The following is a 23574-nucleotide window of genomic DNA, read 5'->3' as shown; positions in this document are numbered from 1 at the left end:
ATGTGTATATATCCAACGAGATAGTTATAGAAATATATTTTATGTGTTTATCCTTTTTCTATTTAAGATCTTAAAATTCAGATGCAAATTTTCACAGATGTTGATCTATTATTACATTTATATTTCCATTTATATATTTATATTTTTTCATATATCATTGATTTATTTACCTATATGAAATATGATTTTTATAAAAATAATAATACACATAATTGTGAAATATATAAATGTCATATAATTATTTAAAAAAATAAGATTTATAATTAAAAATTAATTTTTTATATAAATTTTATATTAATTTATTTTTTTAAAAAAATTACGATACTTATAAAATTATGACTGTGAATATTATTATTATTTTTTTATACCAAGAGAATGGTTAAAGAAATTTAAATAAATATAAGGAGGTGTGAAAGAAATAAAATTAAGGTTTCAGGTCATAGAAATATGATAAAATAGAGAAATATTTTTTGCAGTCGACAGATGCAGTCAGCGTGCAGTTGGTTGTAAAAAAATTAATACAGGACCTACATAAAAAAAATTATTTTTATAACTTTTTATTCATTCTGTATAGTCGACTGCACGTCGACTGCATGACGTAGCAAAGTCGGATAAAATAACACCGAACTTAAAACCGGACCCCACGATCCCGCTGGCACAACTAACATACAGTCAAGACTCCACACTCACCAACCCACAAACAACATCTCCAATGTTTCTCACGCGCCGTGGTCCACACGCTCTTGACAGTCCTAATTATTTTGAAGTTCCATTTTGTTTTTCTAAAATTAAAAGATTATTTACAATAACCTAAAAGTAATATTAATTATAAATATAATAAAATAGTCAGGAGAACATGAATAAAAAGTTCTAGGGCTTTTAAACTTAGAGTGAGAGTATTAAAGCACGAAACATTTTTTTTGTCAATATTTAATTCAGTAAATATTATGAAATTTATTTTATTTAATTATCTTTTTTTTTATTGGTTTAAAATTTTAAACAAAGACTTTAAAAGATACTAATACCATGAATATTAAGTTGGATAAAGATATTAAGTTAAGAAAAATTATATTCATTATCATCATACACCACATACTGTACTTATTTTTAATTAATTTTTAATTAATTTTTCTTAAACTAATTAAAAAAATTACAAATGACTATAAATATTTATTCCTAATTTTAATGCTATTCCTACTTTTAATGCTATTATAATTACCCGCATGTATAATGAATGAATGAATAAATGAGAGGCATCTTTTAATGATTAAAAAATAAAATAAAATTTACCAATTAAAAAAATATTAGAGAATGTATACTCTAACCAATGTAAAATAATTCATTATTAAAACAAAATTTATACTTTATTTATTAACTTGAAAGCAAATAGAAACATATATATATATATATATATATATAAATATTTATAATGAGAAATTATTTAGTACTTGATGCGACGCGCTTATATATTAGGAAAAACTATGATGCCCTCTCCCCGTATCCCCTCAAAGTGACTACTTGTTACAAATTTTTTTTTATTTAGTAATTAAAGAAGTGATTTTAAGTATATTAGTATTTTTTTATATTTTTTAAAAATATTTAAATATATTAATAAATCTGAAAAGACAAAAAAGATCATGCAATCAAAAGAGGCGGTCCACTCTGGACGGCAGAGTAGCACCGTCTTATATATTATGTTACTAAAAATTAATATTATATAAATAATTTAAATATAATAATATATTATTAACATAATTATAAAAATAATTAAGAATTCCTCTTTGAGAGCGTGATACAAAGAAGGTGGGGAAAGGCATTGTGAACAAAAGGACAAAACCCTTTGTAAATTCTAAAAGGTCTGAGACTCTCAGCTCAGCTTCCTAGGAGGAATCGCCCACACAACTTTAATACGAAGAAAGAGAGAGTGCAACGCGAAGGAGCAGCCAACCAGAGCGAGCATCAATGGCGATCGCCTTCTGCTTCAACCCCTCCCTCTCTCTTCGTTCTCTCCCCAAATTCGAACCCCACCGTCCATTTGCCTCCTCCTCTTCCTCGTCTGTTATACGTCTCGGACTCACTGTATCACCCACTCCCGCTCTCCGCCACCACCGGAAACTCTTCACGCCTTTCTCCATCCCTAATGATGCCGTTTTGAGCGGCGGAGATGATGGAGACGATGGAAACAGGAACAAAAATGACGGTAACAACGGTAACAACGGCGGAGACGGCTGGGGAGGGGCGGAGAATGCGGGGGACAAGAACAGAAAGGAGGCGATCATGGTGCTGGCGGAGGCGGGAAGGCTCTTGGAGAGCTTGCCCAAGGACCTGAGGGCTGCGATCGAGGCCGGGAGGATCCCCGGGTCCGTGGTCGAGCGGTTCTTGGAACTGGAGAAATCGGGGGTGTTCCGCTGGTTGATGCAGTTCGGTGGATTCAAGGAGCGTCTATTGGCGGACGACCTCTTCCTCGCCAAGGTTGGGATCGAGTGCGGCGTCGGGATCTTCACTAAGGTCTCTCTCTCTCTCTCTCTCTCTCTCTCTCTCTCTCTCCGGTTTTCTTTGAGCTTGACATTGAAGTTTTTATTTTTATTATTTTGAACTAGTCAATGTGTCATTTTTATATGTTCTAGGTTTACAGAAGACTTTTATATATTGTTTTCTGATATCGATATAATATTCGTATGCTTATGTGTAATGTAGGTGATTCTTATTCATTTTGCTCATTTGGAAATGAGATGAGATTTGTTTTCAGTTGAACCTTAGAATTTGCGGAAAGAATGATGGAAAGGAACTTTTGGGGGTGATACATGAACAAGCTGTTTTTTTCTTCTTTCTAAAACTGTTTTAGCGTATGGCAAGTTGATTCAATATTTAATTTTTTTTTTTGATAAGTAAAAATATTTGATATATCAGTAAGAGTAACCAAGTACACTGGACGTATACAAGAAAACACCTATTAGAGAGCCCCTAATGACCGAAAAAGCCCATGAAGTCTTCCCTCAATTTGAGCTACCTCCCTTAGCATTGTAGTTGATTGCCCATGAAAGACACTTTAACTCCCTACTTTTCTTAAAATTTGATTTGGTTTCAAGTCCGTGGCTCGCCTAAATCGCAGTGAGTAGTGCTTTAAATTGATCTTCATATTTTCTATGTGAAAGCCTTAGGATTTGCTGAAACCCGTTAACTTTATTTAGAACCCAATCCGATGGTGAACCCGCTGTTTATTGGAGGAAGAGAAACCAGGAGAACAATATTATCCCCAAACACAGTACCCAACTACATTCCTGACTCTAAACCTTCTTCCACACGAGGCACCAATGACGAACCAATAATTTCATTCCCGCCATATGGTTGCTCGACAGCTATATGGTTGCTGTCCATTGTTTCTGTCACCATTACAGGTTCCTCCCCTCCATCAACCTTGCTTGTACGTGCTCCACCCCTGACGATCCTTGCTGTTCCACTTTGTCAGACCCTACTACTCCCTCAGGAGACATAGAACAGGTAGGGGAAGCACTACCTTTTGTTACCTTGTTTGCATCTTCTAAAAGAGGCTCGAATGTTTCTTCCAAAGCACTCAAGACCCTGAAGGGATCCCCCATCTTCAACTAAAAATGAACCCTGGATAGAAGTACCAATCCCATTTGCAATTGGTGCCTGAAGCCTTACTGCTCTCTTAGGAGGCATAGTGACACTGGCATGGACAAAGATGCTAGCGTCCAATGACCCTATTTGCGACGGTGTTGAAACGCCCTTTGTCGGCACACTTGTGGCCTTCAAATTGAAGGATCTACCCCCCGCCCTCCCTCATCCATCTCGACCCACCAACCAAACCCACGACTAAGTCCAGCCCCTTATCCACTTTAATCATCAGATCTCTCACATACTCCATAAGTCCCTTCAATTGAGCTTTGACATCCCACAAGACCCTCTCCATTTATGTTGATGTCACTTGACAGCCTTTGTCTCCTACAAGTGCCTTACCCTTTCCTTCTGCCGTTGAGCTGATCTCGGCCGGACTCCTCGCCATTGACCTCAACACTGCAGCGTAAGAAGCACATTTGACTGACGAAGGGCCTTTCCATTGTTTTTCCATCAACGAACTCCCCACTATTTGCATGCTTAGGAATAGTGGCTTTGGACCCAGTAACAATTCGAATGGACTGCAGAAAGCCTTTCCATCCAATGCCATTTGCGCCCTCCGGAATCACCAACAAACCTTTCCTCCTTTCATTCTAGAATTTTGAGTTGCAAAAAGCTGCCCCTTGCATTAACATGATATTGAATGATAAATACTCAATTACCCATCATTAGCTCTCTGAAGAAGCCTTCATGACAGTTAACTTCTAAACAAACCTCAATCCCCTTAGCCACCCACGAAGCTACCATCTCACCTAGACACATGAACTTAGCTATCATTTTGCTATGTTTAGAGATACAAAATCTATTTCCTTCCTCTTTCATAAAAACGAAAGTTTTTTATTCCATTTTTAACCACCTCTCGCCTTCCAACTGAGACAAATCCACATCGCATGTCGTTATTGTCAGATCCTAGATCCCAAATCCCAAATCAGAGATATCCTATTGCTCCCGCTTCATCCTCTTAAGGAAAAAAGCAGATTTGTGCCCATTGCAATGGAGCCGTAGTGCCACTTAATTGTGTTAATGGAAAAAAAAAAAAAAAAAAGAAGAAAACTCCCAGTTGCTGGAGGAGGACCAACGTTGGAGGCCCCACAATGAAGTTGCCGAAGTTTGTTGATCAAGTCTGTGGCAGTGGCGGAGGCAAAGGCTTAGGTCATAGGTTGCTGGAGAAGAAAACTCCAGATCGATGGAGGAGGACTGACGTTGGAGGCTCCTCAATGGAATCGCCGGAGTCTATCGGTCAAGTTTGTGGCAATGGCTAAGGCAGATGCACAGCAACAGTTGTTGACACCTCCGACAAAGAGAAATAGTGAAAAAACCAGTTCACTGGAGAGGACCGATGCCAAACGGCCCTTAGTGAGAACACTGGGGCTCGTCGGCCTCGTTTGTGACAGAGGTGAGGTGTCACTTGCAGGTCGATGGTGGGTGAGGGGTGGTGGTGGGATGGATGTGTTTGGGTTTTCTAGAAAAAAGGGAGATTATTAGGAAATAAAAACATTGCAAATGATAAAGTTCTTTTCACTATTTAATTGAAAGGACGAAGGATTTAATTTTTACGTATACTTTTTACAATATTGAAGGAAGATGTAATATTGCCTTCGGACGGACATTGAATTTAATTTTAAGCTACTTGGAATTGTCGATTAGGTAGATGATAAACTTCAGGAAAAAAAAAAAAAAAAAAGGAATGCGGTGGACTGAGGCAAAACTCAGCATGATTTTTTTTTTTTTTATAATTAGTAAGAATTTTTATTGAATCAAGGAAATAGGCATAGCCCCAATTACAAAGTATACCAGAGAAACATCTAAATGCAAACTAGGTAATAGTAGAAACCTGAGGAATCTAAGGTTCCTGAGCTAACCATAATCTCAGCCTGATGAATCTGAGGAAGCTGAGGTAATCGTAATCTCATCTTATCATAATGGCAAACTGGAGAAGTATCCGTTTTGCTGCACACCTAGTTATGTTAATTTGTTGGAAAACAGGTCTAAATTAAGATTGGACTGCTCTCTCTCTCTCTCTCTCTCTCTCTCTCTCTCTCTCTCTCTCTCTCTCTCTCTCTCTCTCTCCCTGCCCCACTTCCAGTGCAATGTAGTTTACCCTTTATTTGTTTTAGTTACATGTTTACCCCTATTTTTATTTGATTTATTTTCTAGACTGCTGCAGAGTATGAACGTCGGAGAGAGAATTTTTTCAATGAGCTGGAAATTGTTTTTGCAGATGTGGTATGGGTTTTTTTCATCAAATATATGTCCGATTAATTTCCATCTGCCCTACACATTATTTACAGTAATTCATTTGCATATGTTGTCAATGTTGCTGGCTCATCTCATATTGGCCTCTTGTAATTTAATATCACAGTGAGCTTGACCTTTCATCATTATATGCATCTGGGTATGATCCAGGAGTGGTCCTTGATGTATTTTCATTTATATAGGAGCAAAGATATATTATCTACACACACTATGTTCATTGGGAATCTTGTATTATATCATAAATGTGCTGTGATCCATTTGAATTAGTTTAATATACTCAGGCACCATGTGGTGTATAATACATGAGGCCCTCATGAGGTGCCTCCTCTGCACAGATTATCCAATATAAAAGGCTTTGGCCTTTCTGGTTTCATTCATTTCTAATTGTTTCATATTCAAGAACTACACACTCTAAACACCTAGGTGTTGACTCAAGTGGTAGGAGCCTTAGTCTTGGTGGCATGCTCCCTTCAGGTCTAAGGTTCGAACCTTTGGGTGCAAACAATTTTTAGGGGGCATTAGATTGAGGGAATTACCCTGCATTACCTAATATGTACTTGCAGGAAATTTCTTGCCAAGAGCCTATGCAATATGAAGATTAGTTGAGACTTTGTTCCGAACACCTAGTGCCAATTAAAAAAGAACTAGACACTCTAAAAAAGTTAAATTAATCACATATTTAGGGAAAATTATTGATATGCTTGATGCTGTGGATTTGTCGACACTTTGTTCCGAACACCCGGTGCCAATAAGAAAAGAACTAGACACTCTTAAAAAGTTGGAATTAATTGAATATTTAGGGAAAATTATTGAAATGCTTGATGCCATGGATTTGTCATGGGATTCAGGGGCTCCTTTTTTTAAGTAATTGATTTTTTAAAATTATATTGTTCAGATTTTTTTATCTGAAAGTGGTAAATATTGAGGTTAGAAAATACTTATCAAAATAAAATATCGAGGTTACAAAATCTGAACCATTTAAAACACACCATCTGGGTAACCTAAATTGTCTCAGCGAATGTGTGTGTGTGTTTTATAATTATATCTTATTCATTCTTCAGAGTATCTTTTGCGGAAATTCTCACTTTTTATTTGGAATGTACTTCCTCTCATTACCTTTTCTTAGGTAATGGCCATATGTGCAGATTTTATGCTTGTTTATCTTCCTGCCCCTACTGTTTCTCTACGTCCACCACTTGCAATTAGTGCAGGAGCAATTGCCAAGTTCTTACATAACTGCCCCGATAATGCATTCCAGGTTACAGTTTTTTCCCCATAGATTAATGCTGTTACTTGAAAGTTGCCCAGATTATTTGACTTAAGGATATACATTTACTTGCGTGGTCCTCAAATTCTGTCCACAGGTTGCCCTTGCTGGAACATCATATTCATTTTTGCAGAGATTAGGGGCAGTATTGGTAAGCAAATATTTTTAGTGACTTGCATATATTCTGCCTAAATGGATCCCGATATTTTGGGTTTCAAGTGAATCACACGTTTACATTTGCTGGTTTTGCTTGTGTAGCGTAATGGGGCAAAGCTTTTTGCAGTTGGCACAGCTTCATCACTGGTTAGTAGTCATATTTCTCTAGGGAGGTTCTTCCATTTAGACAGCTTTTTGCTCTATGTTCTGCAATGCTGCATTTGAATTGTTTCATCATTGATCAGGAAAGAGTGTTCTCTTTCCTATGCTCTTATATGGGTTCTCTTGCAAGTTTTGGTCTTCTGTCAGTGGAGAGATCCTGTGTAAAATGCTTCATCATTAGGCATTATATTTTTGTTGTTGTGAAATGGTTAAATGAAGCTCCTATAGAAATTCACGCTGCTTACTGGTGCACTATACACGGTAACTAATTTGTTATTTACTTTTTTGTTTTGTGTGTGGGAGGTTCGGTATATTAGTTACTAGTTTAGGATTATACCATTTTGTATTCACAATGTTTTGTTGGGTGAAACATCCAAATATCTGTCACTTGTGTGATCTGTTCTGCATGAAGTCATGAAGTAATGTAATTGATATAATGACATTGTCAAATGGACTCTGATGATTTGATGTCTACTCATAACTACTAACCTGGTGCTCTTTTATTAATGAAAGGGAGAAAAGCTCTAGTATGTCATGGGAGTGTCAGAACTGCTGCAATCACTATTTTTTCTTATTTCTTATTCCATATTTTAGATCAAAATGTCGAGGATATTGTTGTCAGTGGCATATGTACCTAAGGTTTGGATTTGGACTAGTTGGGTGGTTTAGGTGCAACCCATGTCCAAATGAACGGTTACCCACAAAAGCATGTATTGGGCCAACCTATATTAATTTCTAAGTGTTGTATCCAGCTTGACTAAGTTTATTGTCAATTTGTTATGACTCATGTGGACTAGTTATCTTCCTACCTAACATGGCTTCATGTTTCCACATTATAGTTTTGTTCTGTATGTTGTCTAGGGATGTTAAATTGCAATAGTTATGCCAATTGTCAACCAAAATTTGACGGATTGAGGCAGATTAAAAGAAAGGACAAAATTTCATTCTAGCAATTTTGTAAGGCCATGGTAAGCTTGTACATATTCTCAAAACAATAGCCAGGGGAATAATGTGTTTTATTACTAGACCACTTCTTTTTTAGAGTTGACTAATATTAATCGTTCTCTCTCTTTTGTTGCAAAGGTTAACTTTTCATCTTCTCTTAAGAAAAATTTATGCAAGTAAAAACACCATTAACAAAAAATGCCGGTGTTTAATTCATTTTGCAATTCATTTTGCTTAATTAAGGTTGGGACAGCTGTTACAAATGCATTGATCAATGCAAGGAAAGCTGTTGATAAGTCTTCTCCAGTTGAAGTGGAAAATGTGCCTATACTATCCACAAGCGCTGCATATGGTGTCTATATGGCAATATCTAGCAATCTTCGGTATGTAGGTTTTAATTAGTTAATATCAATTATTGTGACTTGGCTTTTGATTATCTACCAGTTCATGCAGCTACTGTTTTTAATTTTATAATCATTTACAACCTATCAAAAAAAAATTTTATAATCATTTACAGATTTATATGGTATGATGTTGATGATTCAATATGATTATCGACTGTATATTTATCATTTTGAAAATGAAATGGGAATGTCCAATTATGACTATGAAGTTATGATAATCCAATTGAAACCTCTTAAAACTATCTTCACTTTTCAAACACTTCCAAAACCTTTCTGGTCTATCCTTTCAAAAAATAGGTCCTGCATGATTACAGAGTCTCAACCGTTATTGGGGTAGATAGATTATGTTGTAGGACTGTAAAGATGTCATTGCATCTTAGTGTGATGGTCCTTATCTGCCACATGTGGCACATTTGGAATGTGAGAAATAATACAACGTACAAGGTTGGAGGAGCTTAAGAATTTCTTTATCCACACTCTTTTCCTTTAGACCGTGTCTCTAGACTTAATGGATTTAACCTGCATGTATTTTTAGTATTCTTTTCATCCTGTAGATAGGTGTGTCTCTTGTATACTCCCTGCGTGCTTGGGTTGCACTTATTGATGAAGATTTATTGCTTATAAAAATAAAATAAAAATCTTGCATTTTACTGTAAAATAGAGCAGAGTACTTGGTTTGGACATAAAGTACTTAACACTTGTGCTATTCTGTTGACAGATACCAAGTCTTAGCTGGTGTGATTGAACAGCGGATTCTGGAACCCTTGCTACACAAGCACAAACTTATGCTAGGTGCCATTTCCTTTGCTGTTCGGACGGGGAACACATACTTGGGTTCATTATTGTGAGGACTATCTCTTCTCTGACATGTCGTTGCGGAATTATTTCTCCCCACAACTACTCACTCTTTCTCACTTTGCCTTGGCAGGTGGGTGGATTATGCTCGTTGGATAGGAATACAATAATGCCCAGAAGCAAAACCACGGTTGCATTTAACATTTGATTAAGTTTCGCTCCATTATAAAACCGTTCATGATTCATGAATTAGGTGAATTGATGTTGAGTTGGGTGTTTCTCGGATTATATACAGGCCTCAAAACTGTGCAAGCTGAGCTGACAGTTTGTATTTGAGATGCTTTTTCTCATCGGTAACGTTTTTTTCCTTGCAATGAACTCTACCACCTTGGCAAGGCTTTCAGGCAAGGTAGGTATAATTTCACCAAAGAAATTAGGACTTGCATCAAAGGTACCATGAAACAAATAAATCTGCTCAAATGGAGTGGTTTTTGGAATTTATTTTAATTTATTTTGGATAATCCTTACCATGTTTGATTCAAGAATAGGCTTGTTTTCACCGATTAATGACTGCAACATCTATTATTCTGAGAATTCTATAGCTCAATCTATATGGTAGTTGAAGGGAAAGAAGACATCCTTCAACCTCTCTCTCTCTCTCTCTCTCTCTCTCTTCTTCTTCGTCTTCATTTTTTTTTTTTTTTTGAGGTGTCCGAAATATCATAAGAGCATATAAGGGGTAATGATATAAATGCAATCGTTTTACAATCATTTTACAACTCATATTACAATCAACCAATTCATGTCATTTCATAAAAAATAATTTCAGTTTTATAAAATCACATTCCAATTAATGTAGAGTTGTAGAAGTGATTTTCCCATCGTTACTAAAGGAAAAATTATCAGCTATATCGTATCAAAAAATTGACAAGCACAATGGATGAGAATTGCTATAAATACAGAAAGATTATGTAAAGTAAATCTATAAATTGATGTGGTTTCATGAAATTTGTTAGATTTACTTTATTATAAATATAATTTTACAATTTAATATATCAAATCAAGTTATATAAGTTTGTAGGTTTAATTTTATGTAATCCTTTTGTGGTTAAAATATTTTTCACAATGTAATATTATGTACTCATCGTCATATGAAGACTAATGCTATAGTCTTAGGGTGTGTACAACTCTCACTCGCGCACTCATTTAATCAAAAATAAAATTTATTATTAAAAAATAATTTTTTATTTTATTTTATTTTAATGTCAATATCAAATTTACTCACTATTTAGTAAAGAGTGTGCAGGCTTGCAATCCCACCAAATATCATTTCTCATTTACGAACTATATCTTATCAATATGTATATTGCTTTCTGACCAGATTACCTTCTGCTATTTTTTTTATCTGAGGATTATTGTTACATGAAAGGTCCAATTCCATTTGGACGGTGCAAAAGCTAGGTAGTCTATCAAGTTAGTAGTCTATCAAGTTAGTAGTCTATCAAGTTATCTTACAAATTTTGAAACGTGACAAGTAAACAAACTGCTGCTCATCAACATTCTATTGGCAATATCCCTACTTTAGGGTTTCATGATGCAAGATGACAAAAGCTTCTCAGATGATCGAAAATTTCAAGGATTTCAATAATCCAATGTTTCGAAAGTGGGAAGACAACTTGAAGAATCCCCAATGGTAGTACTAATGAATAGTGTAATGTACAAAATACCAACTTAAAAAAAGTTGGAACAGTTTGTATGGAGGAGAGGAAGAGAAGTGAGAAGCAAAAGAAACCAAACCTAGAGTGAAACATTATAGGCTAATTGAGCATGTTAAGAGCTCTACTACAAACATTTAACAATTTGATTTTCTTGTATTTATTCATTAGGTAAAACAGTTGTAGCTTTACAAATTTAATTTCTTTGACAACTATAATAATGATCTTATCATAAACATCATCTATGCCTGTTTCTCATATCATAGGCAGACATCCGATGATTCTAATTGCATATTACACATCAAGTGCCCCATTCATAATGGGGGAAGAACAATAAGAAAAGAGGAAAAAAATTAAATCAGATTCCCCTTGGTCCCTCCTATGTTGACATTAAGCAGTGTGCATTCGAAAATAAGTAAATACTCTCTAGAAATGCTTTCCTTTATCAGTAAAAAACTAAAGGTGAGAAAGGAAGTTATGAACGGGGACCATCAAAAGACTGGACCTTTCTTAGATTCCAGTGAAGGCCCTCATGGATGCTGCGTAAGAAATCACCAGTGGAATCAACCAGACAAGCTGTAGGCACAGGCCAAGGTGCCATGCTGCACACAAGAGCGTCTCCTGGGGCAAGCTGTTTCCTGTCCTTACCATCAAATGATGCCCACGCGTGGCTTCTGCTATTGAAAGGTATTTGCACTCGCAATGTCACATGCTCAGGTAATATCAGAGGCCGAAAGGATAATGAATGTGGGCAAATTGGTGTAAAAAGGATGCCAGGGACCTGCAATTTTAGAAATGAATCAAGGATAGGCTGATAAAACATGCATTTGAGATCTCATTGAATGACTTCCAAACCCAGCTTTTATGAAAGAGGATCCTCTTTCAGAATCTCATTGCAAAAAGACAAAATCCGAAAGTAGAATCTAAATGAGTAACTTTAAACTGAAGAATCTACCCAACGAAATAATTCCTCCGCCAATTTTGAGTTAAGAACATGCCCCTTTCCTACCATCCAAAAACTTAACCCCTTAAAACCATAGCCTCGACCCAGATTCCACTATTACTTTTTTCTCTTTAACCTTGCAATGTCTTCAACATTAACTGATTTTTTCATAATTGACTAAGATGGCATCACCATTTAATAGAACATTGATTTCTTTGCCGGAGAATGAAAACTTCTAAACCAAATTCTCTCCAACTGCCCCATTTGTGGCAATATTTCTAGCTCATGTCAATGTCTTCATTTCTATTCTCCAAGCACAATCTCTCATGCCTAGTTATACAGCCATATTATGCAATCCTGCAGTTTTTTAAGTTAAAGCATTTATCTTAGCTGGCCAAAACATAAGAACTTTTCAATGTTGGAATCTGGCATAGCTCTTGCCAAACCCGAACATTTTCACCCCCTCAGTCTCCCTCCTTACCTAACATTTTAGAGTGCTAAGAAACATCAATAAGAATATAACCTTACATCTGACGATTACAAGTAAGCATCTTCTGCTTTCGAGCCAATTTTGAAGAAGATTTTGGTTACCTATTAATGAGGAACTATGTCATCCCCTTTTTTATTTTGCAATTCTACATGTCAAATCATTCACTTCAACCTTTTTCTCAAGGCCTTCCCAATCACATAAAGAGACATCCTGGAGATACCAATTTTCTTGTTGGGTTTAGATTGCTAGCAGGCAGGCACATGCAATGCATGCACGCCAGAATGTCAACGAACAATTTCTGCAGCCTATTGTTCAAAATTATGTACAAAGAGGAGGAAGGGGGTCATCTGCTGTACCCCTAAGTTTGGCTAAGGAGCTCAGGTCCATGATGTATACTTGATTTCAGGCAATTTATTATTAATAATATTTAAACGTTTGAATGCTTGAGTATAGAACTGTTCTTTCTTATGAAGTGGAGAAAGTCCTGAAACTGAAAGCATCATGCTGGCATCTTTATAACTGGTGGCAAATATCATTATTTGTTTTTTGCTTTCTTCTCTTCTAGCTTAACATCGATGGCCTTCTATGTATAGCAGCCAATCAAGACCAGGAAGTTATGCCATCATTGCTTCCGGGGAACATGTAGGGGAGAAATCTCTAGTACTCTTTTATATAATCTCCCCAAATATGTATGACCCGAAGGCAAAGGGCATATGCAAAATGAAACAAATACAAATAAAAGCCATACCACAAGGACACCTGTTTTTTGTATAATAGCAAACAAGCGTTGCTGACTCTTCTCCCTCTCTCATATTTCGTTTTCATTCAATTTTCCTTGGTAATCTTAATGGGTTTCACCTCCAATGTTGTTAGTTTAACCATTTTCATTCTGAAAGATACGTTTAGAGGATATGCACAGGTTCGTAACATATTATTCACAGAACAAATACACTTTCTATTATGCCGCTGAACCTTGTTGGGACTCCTAAAGGTATTAAGTAGCGCAATCACCATACCACATAGCCAACTATCTAGTGAATATGGGTTTTTTTAGTTAAATATGTTTCACCCAGATAATTACAAACTTTAAAAGAGAAATAATCTAATGTGAATATTATATTCTAATTTAATTTCTTCAAATAAAACAGGAAAACAATATGTAGTTGCCATAAAATTTTAAGTGAGACCAAATTCTAGTTTGATGATATATAAGAAAGACCAATTAAAAATTGTTGACAATTTGCAAGTCACCTCTTAAGACTGGCCATTTAAGAGTATTGGTCAGGGCCAGTTATGAATTGTGGACGAGCAAGAACAAAAATATCAAAAACTAAATATACAAATTGGGTAAGATTATAATATATATTTTTTTCGTCAGAGCCTTGGGGAGGCCAAGCCCCCCCCCCTCTCTCTCTCTCCTTGTGGCCCCCCGGCCACGTCCCAGTCTGATAACTACATGCATTAGATGTGCATTACTAGCAGTCAAAATATGTACAAACTAATTTGCTAAGCAAGAGCCAGTCATCATCCATAGTCACTACAGGCATTCCGTTTGTAAGATAAAAACAAGGAAATTCAATGTACTAGTCAAATATAAATATTGTGACTTGTATGCCTCAGTACATATAATGCAATTCTCCATCAACAATGAAATAACTTCTCTTGAAATATTATGCACCTAAATTTCTATAACATGGTGTTGTGATAATAAGGTATGACAGCAAAAACATACCTGTGGATGGACCATTGATCCTCCAGCTGCCAATGAATATGCGGTACTGCCAGAGGTTGTCGATAAAATTAACCCATCCCCTTGCACAGAAGTGACAAAGGAGTCATCGCAATAGCATTCCAAATTTGTGAGGTATGACGATATTCCACGATCAATTGTAACCTCATTCAAAACAAGTATTGGTTCTTCAGTTTCATACTCATTTTTGGCTGCATCCCTAATAACGTGGCACTGCAAACGGTGCCGTAATGTGATACTAATTGGACCCTTTAAAACAGAGTCAAGGCATTCTCTGTAATGTTCAGTGTCTGAATAATGTTAAGGACCACCTTTTAGTCAGATAACAGAAAGAAAACACTTAGGTCAAAAAGTAGAAAAAAGAAGATGGAGAGAGAGGTAGAGATGGCAAAGGTTAATGTCTACAGTGGTGTCATCAAACTTCCAGATTGTTTTAGAAACAAACACCTCTAAACAAGATGGAGGATACGGAAAGGGGTCATAAAGCCAAGAGACCCTAAGGAAAATGGAACAATTGGAGGAACCGGTCCTTTGAACATGGATGCTGCCTGAACATGAGTAGAGAATAATTGCCAAGTATGGTTTGAAAGCAAAAGAGTCAGAAATAGATATCACAATGCCTAGTATGAAATTAAGTTGATGAAAATGCAAATTTCCAAGAATAAGAGCCACTCTAACGAAAGTATTATTAGACAAATCATTTTGCGCCTTACCCTGAGAGATAAACACAGCCTTCAGAATAATCATCAATTTTAGAGAAGCTTTCTTATAATGATAATAAAATAGGACAAACCAAGAGGCAAGAAGGGGAAAAATCTGGAAAACAAATAATGCAGTACTCTGGTCAAAGCTGACAAGAAGGCCCTTTAATTAATTAAAACTGCCAGAGAAACAAATGCAGAATTATACAAAATTCAAATTTTTTGGTTCTGCAGTTTCAATTGATGTTAATAGTCTGCTGGTATATATACCATTTCTTTTTTCTTTGGGTAATTTATCCATGTAAGCCACAATTACACACTAAAACTAAAACAGAGAAGGGGTGGGGGGGAGAATCAACCAATGCAACAGTGTTGTCGAAGTTACAAATTAAGTTCAAAGGGTATTGTCTATGAAATAGGCAAAAAAAGATTTTATGCCCAAGATTTTTTTTGATAAGTAATAACAGATTTTATTGTCTATGTATTTATTTCAGGTTGGCAGTGTAACATATTAGAAAACTAGCATTTTGCATTTTTATATTATGTGCTCCCTTTTACATTAGACCCTAAGAGGAATATGTTATTAACCAAATCTAACAAGAACAGCTTTCACTACCAGGTACCCCACTGAAGAGTGTAGCAAGAACAGATTTGCATTTGTGCTTGTGCCAAAGTTGATGAAGATAAGGAGCAACAGAAGGTAATCACCTTAATTAAGATCTTAATTCCAGTACACATTATGAATCATTTAAAAAAAGCTAAAAGTAAATATACATACCCAAAGGACCGTTCCATCCCCACCAAGAGTTGCTACAAGGTCAACTTTCGTATGCAGGAGTGAAATTTCCTTCTCTGCAATAATAAGAAAGTCATAATGAGTAAGATTACAACAGTACATCAAACATAGGTAACGCTAGATGGAATAATCATCATACGAGAAAATTAATTGATTAATCTATGAGTAACCATTGGCATTCATGTGCTGTATGATTATCAAAGTAGATTTAACTTTTAAATCCAAGCTAACTGTTTCCACTTTACAACTGTCAGCAGTGGAAGCCATAATCATAAAATAATTCAGGCAAGCACTTATTTTGGTGGCTAGAAAGGCAATCAGGTCCCTTTATTGCAACAAATGCAGACAACAGTGAAGGTGCAAATATATATGAGCTCATATATACATTCACAGAAATAAATATGTTGCCCTTAAAAAACGTGATAGGAAGTTGATGTTAATTTGTTAAGTTGACGGCGTCGTAGTTACTATGGTGGCACAAATGGCTTTGTCTAGAGAGTAGTAGTAGAGTCTAAAAGGACTGTGCTTGTGAAAGAGGGAGTTAATATACGTATCTCTGAGCAGGGATGGAAGGAAAAGTATGAGGTGTTAGTGAGTCGTAACATAGTTTTGTGGTTTGTGAATGTATTGGAGGAGTGCTTGAGAGGAGGGAAAAAGGAGGTGTATTCGGTGATAAAGGAGGGTTATAGAAGCTTTGTTGCTCAAAAATGTGCGAACAATCGTGGGCATCACTTGTCGATTGTAGAGTATGGTTAGATGGGAAGAAAATGCCTACTCTATTTTCCCAAAGGTGCAGGTGGCTGGGGATGGAGAAGCCTAAAGGAACTCGCTGCGGAGATGACCCAGAACAAGGAGCAGTTTGGCTCAGGCAAACAGAAGGGCTAGGGAAGTGAAACCTTTCGATCGATCGTACGTGGAGGTTCTCACGACGGCGAGACCAAGCCACGCGCAAGTTACATTGATGGGGTGGAGCTTTGAGCCCCTCAACATGTACGGGGTTCAAAGTATGGCAGGTCTATGGTAGGGTAGGAGAAGTGGGTGAGTAGCAGGCGCTTGCTGGAGTTGCAGGGCCAACTGAAGAAATTGCAGAAGGAGATGGAGGAGGTACGAAGACACGTCGGGCTGAGAAAGGAAATAAGTGGGAGATGTGAGGCAGAAAAAGGAACAAGGGGTAGGGGCTTTAGGCTTTATGACCATGGTGGGCCGCAATGGTGTAAGAAGGTTGGGCCCCAGCCCCAACCCGTTTGTGTTTTGACTGAAGAAAAGAGGGCCCTAAATGTGGACAGGGCCCAACCCATAGCCGGCTCTGTAGGCAACTTAGCCCCTTTGTGTGGAGGCCTGAGAATTGGACTTGGGCTGACTCAACCCTGTTTTGTTTCTAATGAACTGCCTGCTTCGCCCCTATGCCCTACGACCCAGCCCGTTGACCCGATATTTAGTAATGGAGCCTTGACAGCTCCCGAGATCATACCGTGCTCGCCGTCGACGGATAGGGCAGCGGTGAGCCCACAGACGTTGCCAACGGTGGTAGTGGGAAACTCCAGTGATGTGCTAGCGGCCATGTGTGAACAATATTCACTGCCGAAGCAAAGTTTGACAACTACGGTGAGTTTGGATGGTCCCTCCCCGCTTTGTGGAGGTCAGACGATGCCAATAATTTCAGGGGACATGGATGCGGGTGAATTGGACCTTTCTGTACAACCATTCTTCAAATCTAAGGTGGAGGAGGGGGAGGGGTCCGACGATTTTATGCATTCGTGGATGGTGATTTCGTGTTCCTTGATGTATGTGGATAGTTGGGATTGGATGACATCTCACTGGAGGGTGATACTTATGGAAATCAGATTAGTAGGCTGGAGGAGCCTACCCCGTTGAACTTTTGCTTTCCATCTCAATCAAATGTTTCATACTGGGTCTTTCACAAGGTGAAAGAAATCCAGAAATTTGTGGGAATTGAGTGTGACGGATATGAGGAGCAATTCTTGGCTTTGTTCATAGCAATTGAAGCGGGGCATAAACAAAAAAATAAAGGAGAATCAAAGCACTGGGAACTCAAAAGATTGACTTAGTCGATGAATATGGAGGGCAGTGCTAGCAGGGGAAGGGTAAAAGGGAAGTGGCATGCATTTCCTCAATGAAGCCAAAGATTGTGTTGTGGAACATCTGTGGGCTTAACGCAATTGATAAGCATCTGCGGATTAGAAACATGATTCAGGAATGGGAGGCGGACATCGTATATTTGCAAGAAACTAAATTGAAATCTATCGATAGGAGAATTGTGCGAAGTTTATGTAGTGGAGTCCATGTTGATTGGGCTTTCTTGGCCTCTAATGGGGTGTCAGGAGGGATTGTGGTGATGTGGGACAAAAGTGGTGGAGAGGGTGGAGGATTTTATTGGAAATTACACGGTTGCATGCTCATTTAAGAGTGTCGCCGATAACTTTCTGTGGGCTTTTGCAGGTGTTTATGGCTCCAATTTAGACACGAACAAAAGTTTGTTATGGGATGAACTCACTGGGATTCATAACTGGTGGGAACTCCCTTGGTGTATAGGGGGAGATTTTAATGTTGTGAGATTCCCAAGTAAAGCTTTTGGAAGTAGAAGATTACGGCCAGCAATTGAGGCGTTCTCGGAGTGTATCTTTGACTTGAACTTGGTAGATTTGCCATTAACCAGGGGTACCGCTACTTAGTCTAATAATCAATCATGGTCTCGACTGGACCCGTTCCTAATTTCACCAGAGTGGGAAAGCCACTCCCGGAGGTTTGGCAGAAGCGTAGGCCTTGTATTGGTTCGAATCATTGGCCTATTTTGCTTGATTGTGGAGGTATTCGCAAGGGTCGTCGGCCATTTAAATTTGAGAATATGTGGCTGAAATCGGAAGGGTTTGTGGATAGGATCAAACAGTGGTTGTCTTCTTATTAGCTCCAAGGTAATCACAGTTTCATTTTTGTGGAAAAATTGAAAGCTCTCAAAAGAGATATAAAAGTGTGGAACTTGGAGTCGTTTGACAATGTAGGGGAAAACAAAAAAATAAAGTTGTTGGAAATTCAGGAGATCGAGAGGCTTCAAGAGTTGCAACAACTCACTCAGGTAGAACAAGATAGGAAGTCTGAGTTGGTTGCAGAAGTTGAGAGGTTGATTTTACTAGAAGAGATGTCTTGGCGTCAAAAATCCAGGGCATTGTGGTTGAGGAAAGGGGATTAGAGCACGAGTTTCTTCCACATAATTGCAAACTCACATAGGAGAAATAACAATATTGAGATGTTGAAAGTTTATGGTGTGGAGTGCAGAGATGAGCAGGTAATCTACAATCATGTTGCGGAATTCTATGAGAACTTATTAGAGGAGCAGGTGGGATGGCAGCCCCCACTGAATAGGATGGACTTTGATACCATCAGGTTGAGTGGCGTCACGCTTGGAAAGGAACTTGGAGGAGAGAGGTTCATAAAGTAGTGAGAAAAATGGCTAAGGACAAGGCACCAGAACCGGATGGATTCTTTATGGGTTTCTTTCAAGACTGTTGGGAAGTTATTAAGGAGGACCTAATGAAGGCTTTTCAGGAGTTTTTCTGTGCTGGAAAGTTTGAAAAAAGCCTTAAAACCATGTTCCTCACGTTGATTCCGAAGAAGGTGGGGGCGACGGAGATTAAGGAGTTTTGGCCTATTAGTCTAGTGAATGGGGTGTATAAGATAATCTCCAAGGTACTTACGAACAGATTGAGTGAGGCGATTGGGAAGATTGTTACGCAATCTCAAAATGCTTTTATTAAAGGAAGACAGATTTTGGATGCAGTGTTAATTGCTAATGAATGCCTTGATAGTAGATTGAAAGCTGGGAAAATATGGATCATGTGCAAATTCTACATGAAAAAGGCATATGACCATGTCAACTGGGATTTCCTTCTTCATTTACTCAGAAGGTGTCGTTTTGGGGAGCGATGGAGGGCCTGGATCCATTGGTGCATTTCTTCGGCAAAGTTCTCTATGTTGGTAAATGGAGTCTCAGTAGTTTTCTTCCAGAGCTCACATGGATTGAGACAAGGGGACCCATTGTCACCCTCGTTGTTCGTCATAGTCATGGAGGTTCTAAGTAGGATGCTTTCGGCAATGGTTGAGTATGGTCTTATAGATGGTTTTCCGATCAGAACCCTGGATAGCGGTATTATTAATATTTCCCATTTACTGTTTGCGGATGATACATTGATTATGTGCGAGGCCGACCAAAGTCAGATGCAAGTTCTAAAGGCCCTACTCTTTTGCTTCGAGGCAGTTTCTAGTTTGAAGGTAAATCTAGAAAAATCAAAATTGGTGCCAATCGGGGCAGTTCCTAATATTCGTCACTTTGCAAGAACTTTGGGATGTAAGACAACTTCCTTCGCTAAGACTTACTTGGGACTTCCACTGGGGAGTGCCTCGAGGGCTCCCTCGATATGGGATACAGTGATTGAGAAAATAGAGCGGCGATTGGCGGGGTGGAAAAGAATGTACTTATCAAAAGGTGGAAGGATTACCTTGATAAAGAGTACACTATCTAACCTACCTACTTATTTTGTTTATTTCTATTCCCAATACCAGCAAGTGTGGCAACCTGTATTGAGAAGATCCAACGAGATTTCTTGTTTTGGGGGGGGGGGGGGGTTGGGTTGAGTTCAAGTTCCACTTGGTTAACTAGGAGTAGGTTTGCCGTTCTATTTTGGGGGGAGGTCTAGGGGTTAGAAATCTAAGGGTATTCAATCGAGCATTATTAGGCAAATGGTTATGGAGATTTGCCAGGGAACCAGACTCTCTATGGAAATTGGTAATTGAGAAGAAATATGGTGGCTTATAGGGGGATTGGTGCACTAGAGAAGCAAGAGGGCCTACGGAGTAGGGTTGTGGAAACACATTAAAAGAGGTTGGAGGGTGTTTAACCATTTTGTTAAGCTCCAGGTTGGTGCAGGATCCAGGATCAAATTTTGGAGCGACGTTGGGTGTGGTAACAGGGCATTAAAAGTTTTGTATCCTTCTCTCTTCCAGATGACAAGTGCTAAGGAAGTCTCAGTGGCGGATGTTATGGAGATATCGGGGGTACGGATTACTTAGAATATTAATTTTAGTAGGGCAGTATAGGACTGGGAAATATGTAGCGTTGCAAATTTCTACAGTTTCATATATTCTATAAGACTAAACAGGCAGCAAGAGGATGTCATGTGGTGGACTCCAGCAGGCAAAGGTATTTTTTCATTTCGTTCTTTCTATAAGGCCCTCACTCCAGAGTCCAATACTTAGTTCCCTTGGAGAAAGATCTGGAGTCACAAGGCACCTTCCTGACTCCAGATCACCTCCCAAAGCTTCATTCTTTGTTTGGACTGCCTCCTTGGGTAAGATTCTTACCACTGATAATCTAAGGAAAATGAGGATCATTATTGCAGACTGGTGTTGCATGTGCAAAGGAGGGGGAGAGTCGGTAGATCATCTCCTATTGCATTGTGGCATAGCAATCTCTAGAATGAGGTTTTCGCTTGATTGGCGATGGCTTGGGAGATGCCAAAAATCATGGTGGCAGCGTTGGCTAGTTGGCCAAGCATAAGAGGCATGCAACAGATTAAAACTATGTAGAAGATGATCCCTCTTTGCATTATGTGGTATTTGTGGCAAGAGCATAATGAGTGGACTTTCAAAGACCAGGAAGGATCGTTGGAGGAGCTTAAACTATTATTTTTTAGAACTCTTTGTAGTTGGGCTATAGTTGTAGATTTTACTGGTATGGCCCTTCAAGATTCTCTTGCCGCTAATGTGCCTACCTAGTTGGGGCATGAGAGTTGTAATTCAGGCTTTGCTATTCTTTGATCAATAAAATTGTTTATTTATAAAAAAAAAAAAATGTTGCCCTTAAAAGTTCCAGGAGTTTATAACAGGCAGTCCAAGGAAAAGTCTGACCACCAGCATGAAATAACTAATGAAGAAGGAACAAGCAAATGCTATTTAATCAATAATAGCGTTATAATATCTTCCAACTACAAAAATATCAATGCTCACCATCTTTCCACGTTTGTACAAAATTGAAGTAAGATGACTCTGTTAGAAGTTCAACTCGTACGCGTGGCTCAACATATATTGCCAACTTTTTCTGCTCTCTCAACCATCTGGGAAGAAGAAGAAAAACATTATTTCTCAACTCAAGATTTCGCTGAAGGAAAATATGAAACTAAAAGTTCAACCAATTTAAGCTAATTGGAGAGAGAGAGAGAGAGAGAGAGAGAGAGTATAACAATTCAAGTAGCAATAGAAAGAAGAATGAATAATCCACTAGCCAGCATGAAAATAATTTATCCCAGTATTCTTAAACGTGTGGTAAATGTAAGTTGTTGGCACAATTCCTGACAGCTAAAAATTTCTCTGATTAAGTTTCTAACATCACAAGACTTGAAAGCTGGTTTGAGTAAGAGGTCTTCAAGACTCTTGAAACAACTATTGGTGATTTCTTCTATTTTGCACGTCCAAGGATCCTTTCTTAAATACCAAGCAGCTTTGTGCATGAGAGGAAGAATTAGTGTGCATGTGTTACACATTATTGGCCCACTTCCTGATATCTTAAGTTTTTGGGATTTGTGGCTTCTAACGAGAACTTATGCTACTTAGATGTATCCATATGATTAAAAAAAAAAAAAAAAACCTTTAACAGCCTAACAAGAACTTATGTTAGTTAGATGCAACCATATGATCAAAAACAGTGTTTAAAATTAGACTATAACTTGAGGAAACTAAAATTTAGGATTGAAGTGTAAAAAAAAAAAAAAAAAAGGACCCAGAGCGCAAATATCTTCACTTCCCAACAATTAGTACAAAACTCCATGAAAAATTAGGACAATTAGATATGCGGTAAAAAAAGTAATGTAATCAATATTAGTCTATCAGGACAAGAGCACAGACTACGCCGGGTTTTGAATTTGACAAGCCTGCATCTATGTGACATCTATCAGGGAAAACCAATGATCAGCAAATACCCCTCATCAGGATAGTTAAGTAATTATAAAAGTAAAGCTTGTCAATCTACTTCAGCATCTGTTCTTAGTGTTTTATGCCACATGAAATGCTCTCAATTGCTTTGGAGGGTTACCAACTTTAACAACAGAGTTCCTTTAAGAATGATATGCTCCACAAACATGTATGCATAGACACCAATGGAGATCTTAGGAGCCAATAAGGCCACAGTTTGGCCCTATCAATTTGGACTCCACATGCTTAGTTCTTGGAATGTGCAGAGACACCATAAGGTAAGGTCAGGTGGCTAGGGTACCCACCGAGTAACAAAAGAAATTACATAACTGAAAGTTCGTTAGATGGATGGAAGCCCCAATCATATTAAACATTTGTTGCAAAGGTCATTTAACTTAATGCACATTCGAAAAAATCTATAACATCACTGACTGATGATTGCTGCTATAGAATATCTTGTGTTTTCTAAGGACCATGTCTAAGATTATTTCTGGAGAGAGAGAAAGAGGACAACACCCTCATCACTCTCTAATTTTTCACAGTCGAATCTCATTCAGAGCTAATACAAAATGTA

General features: G+C 37.9%; 2 protein-coding genes across 7 annotated transcripts in view; one reads left to right on the top strand and one right to left on the bottom strand.

The window, feature by feature from the left end:
- Positions 1-1861: 1861 nt before the first annotated feature.
- LOC122293308 (protein RETICULATA-RELATED 4, chloroplastic-like) lies at positions 1862-10218 on the top strand. Its single transcript, XM_043101852.1, has 8 exons — positions 1862-2508; positions 5797-5865; positions 7022-7153; positions 7260-7313; positions 7421-7465; positions 8669-8808; positions 9548-9673; positions 9758-10218. The coding sequence occupies exons 1-8, from the start codon at positions 1963-1965 to the stop codon at positions 9792-9794; spliced, it is 1149 nt and encodes a 382-aa protein (XP_042957786.1). The 5' UTR covers positions 1862-1962; the 3' UTR covers positions 9795-10218.
- A 1257-nt stretch (positions 10219-11475) lies between these two features.
- Positions 11476-23574, bottom strand: part of LOC122293306 (NAD(H) kinase 1-like) — a 28561-nt gene continuing 16462 nt past the window's right edge. For all 6 annotated transcript variants that reach the window (XM_043101845.1, XM_043101847.1, XM_043101848.1 and 3 more), the window contains 5 exons: positions 22041-22147; positions 16002-16075; positions 14992-15070; positions 14505-14812; positions 11476-12120 (listed from right to left, as the gene is read on the bottom strand). In XM_043101845.1, coding sequence (XP_042957779.1) covers positions 11815-12120; positions 14505-14812; positions 14992-15070; positions 16002-16075; positions 22041-22147 — 874 coding nt within the window. In that variant the 3' untranslated portion in view covers positions 11476-11814. The remainder of the gene's footprint in view (positions 12121-14504; positions 14813-14991; positions 15071-16001; positions 16076-22040; positions 22148-23574) is intronic.

The sequence above is a fragment of the Carya illinoinensis genome, chromosome 14 (assembly GCF_018687715.1).
Source record: "Carya illinoinensis cultivar Pawnee chromosome 14, C.illinoinensisPawnee_v1, whole genome shotgun sequence".
NCBI lineage: Eukaryota > Viridiplantae > Streptophyta > Magnoliopsida > Fagales > Juglandaceae > Carya > Carya illinoinensis.
Note: the sequence above shows the minus strand (reverse complement) of the source record. Positions and strands in the feature narration are given on the sequence as shown.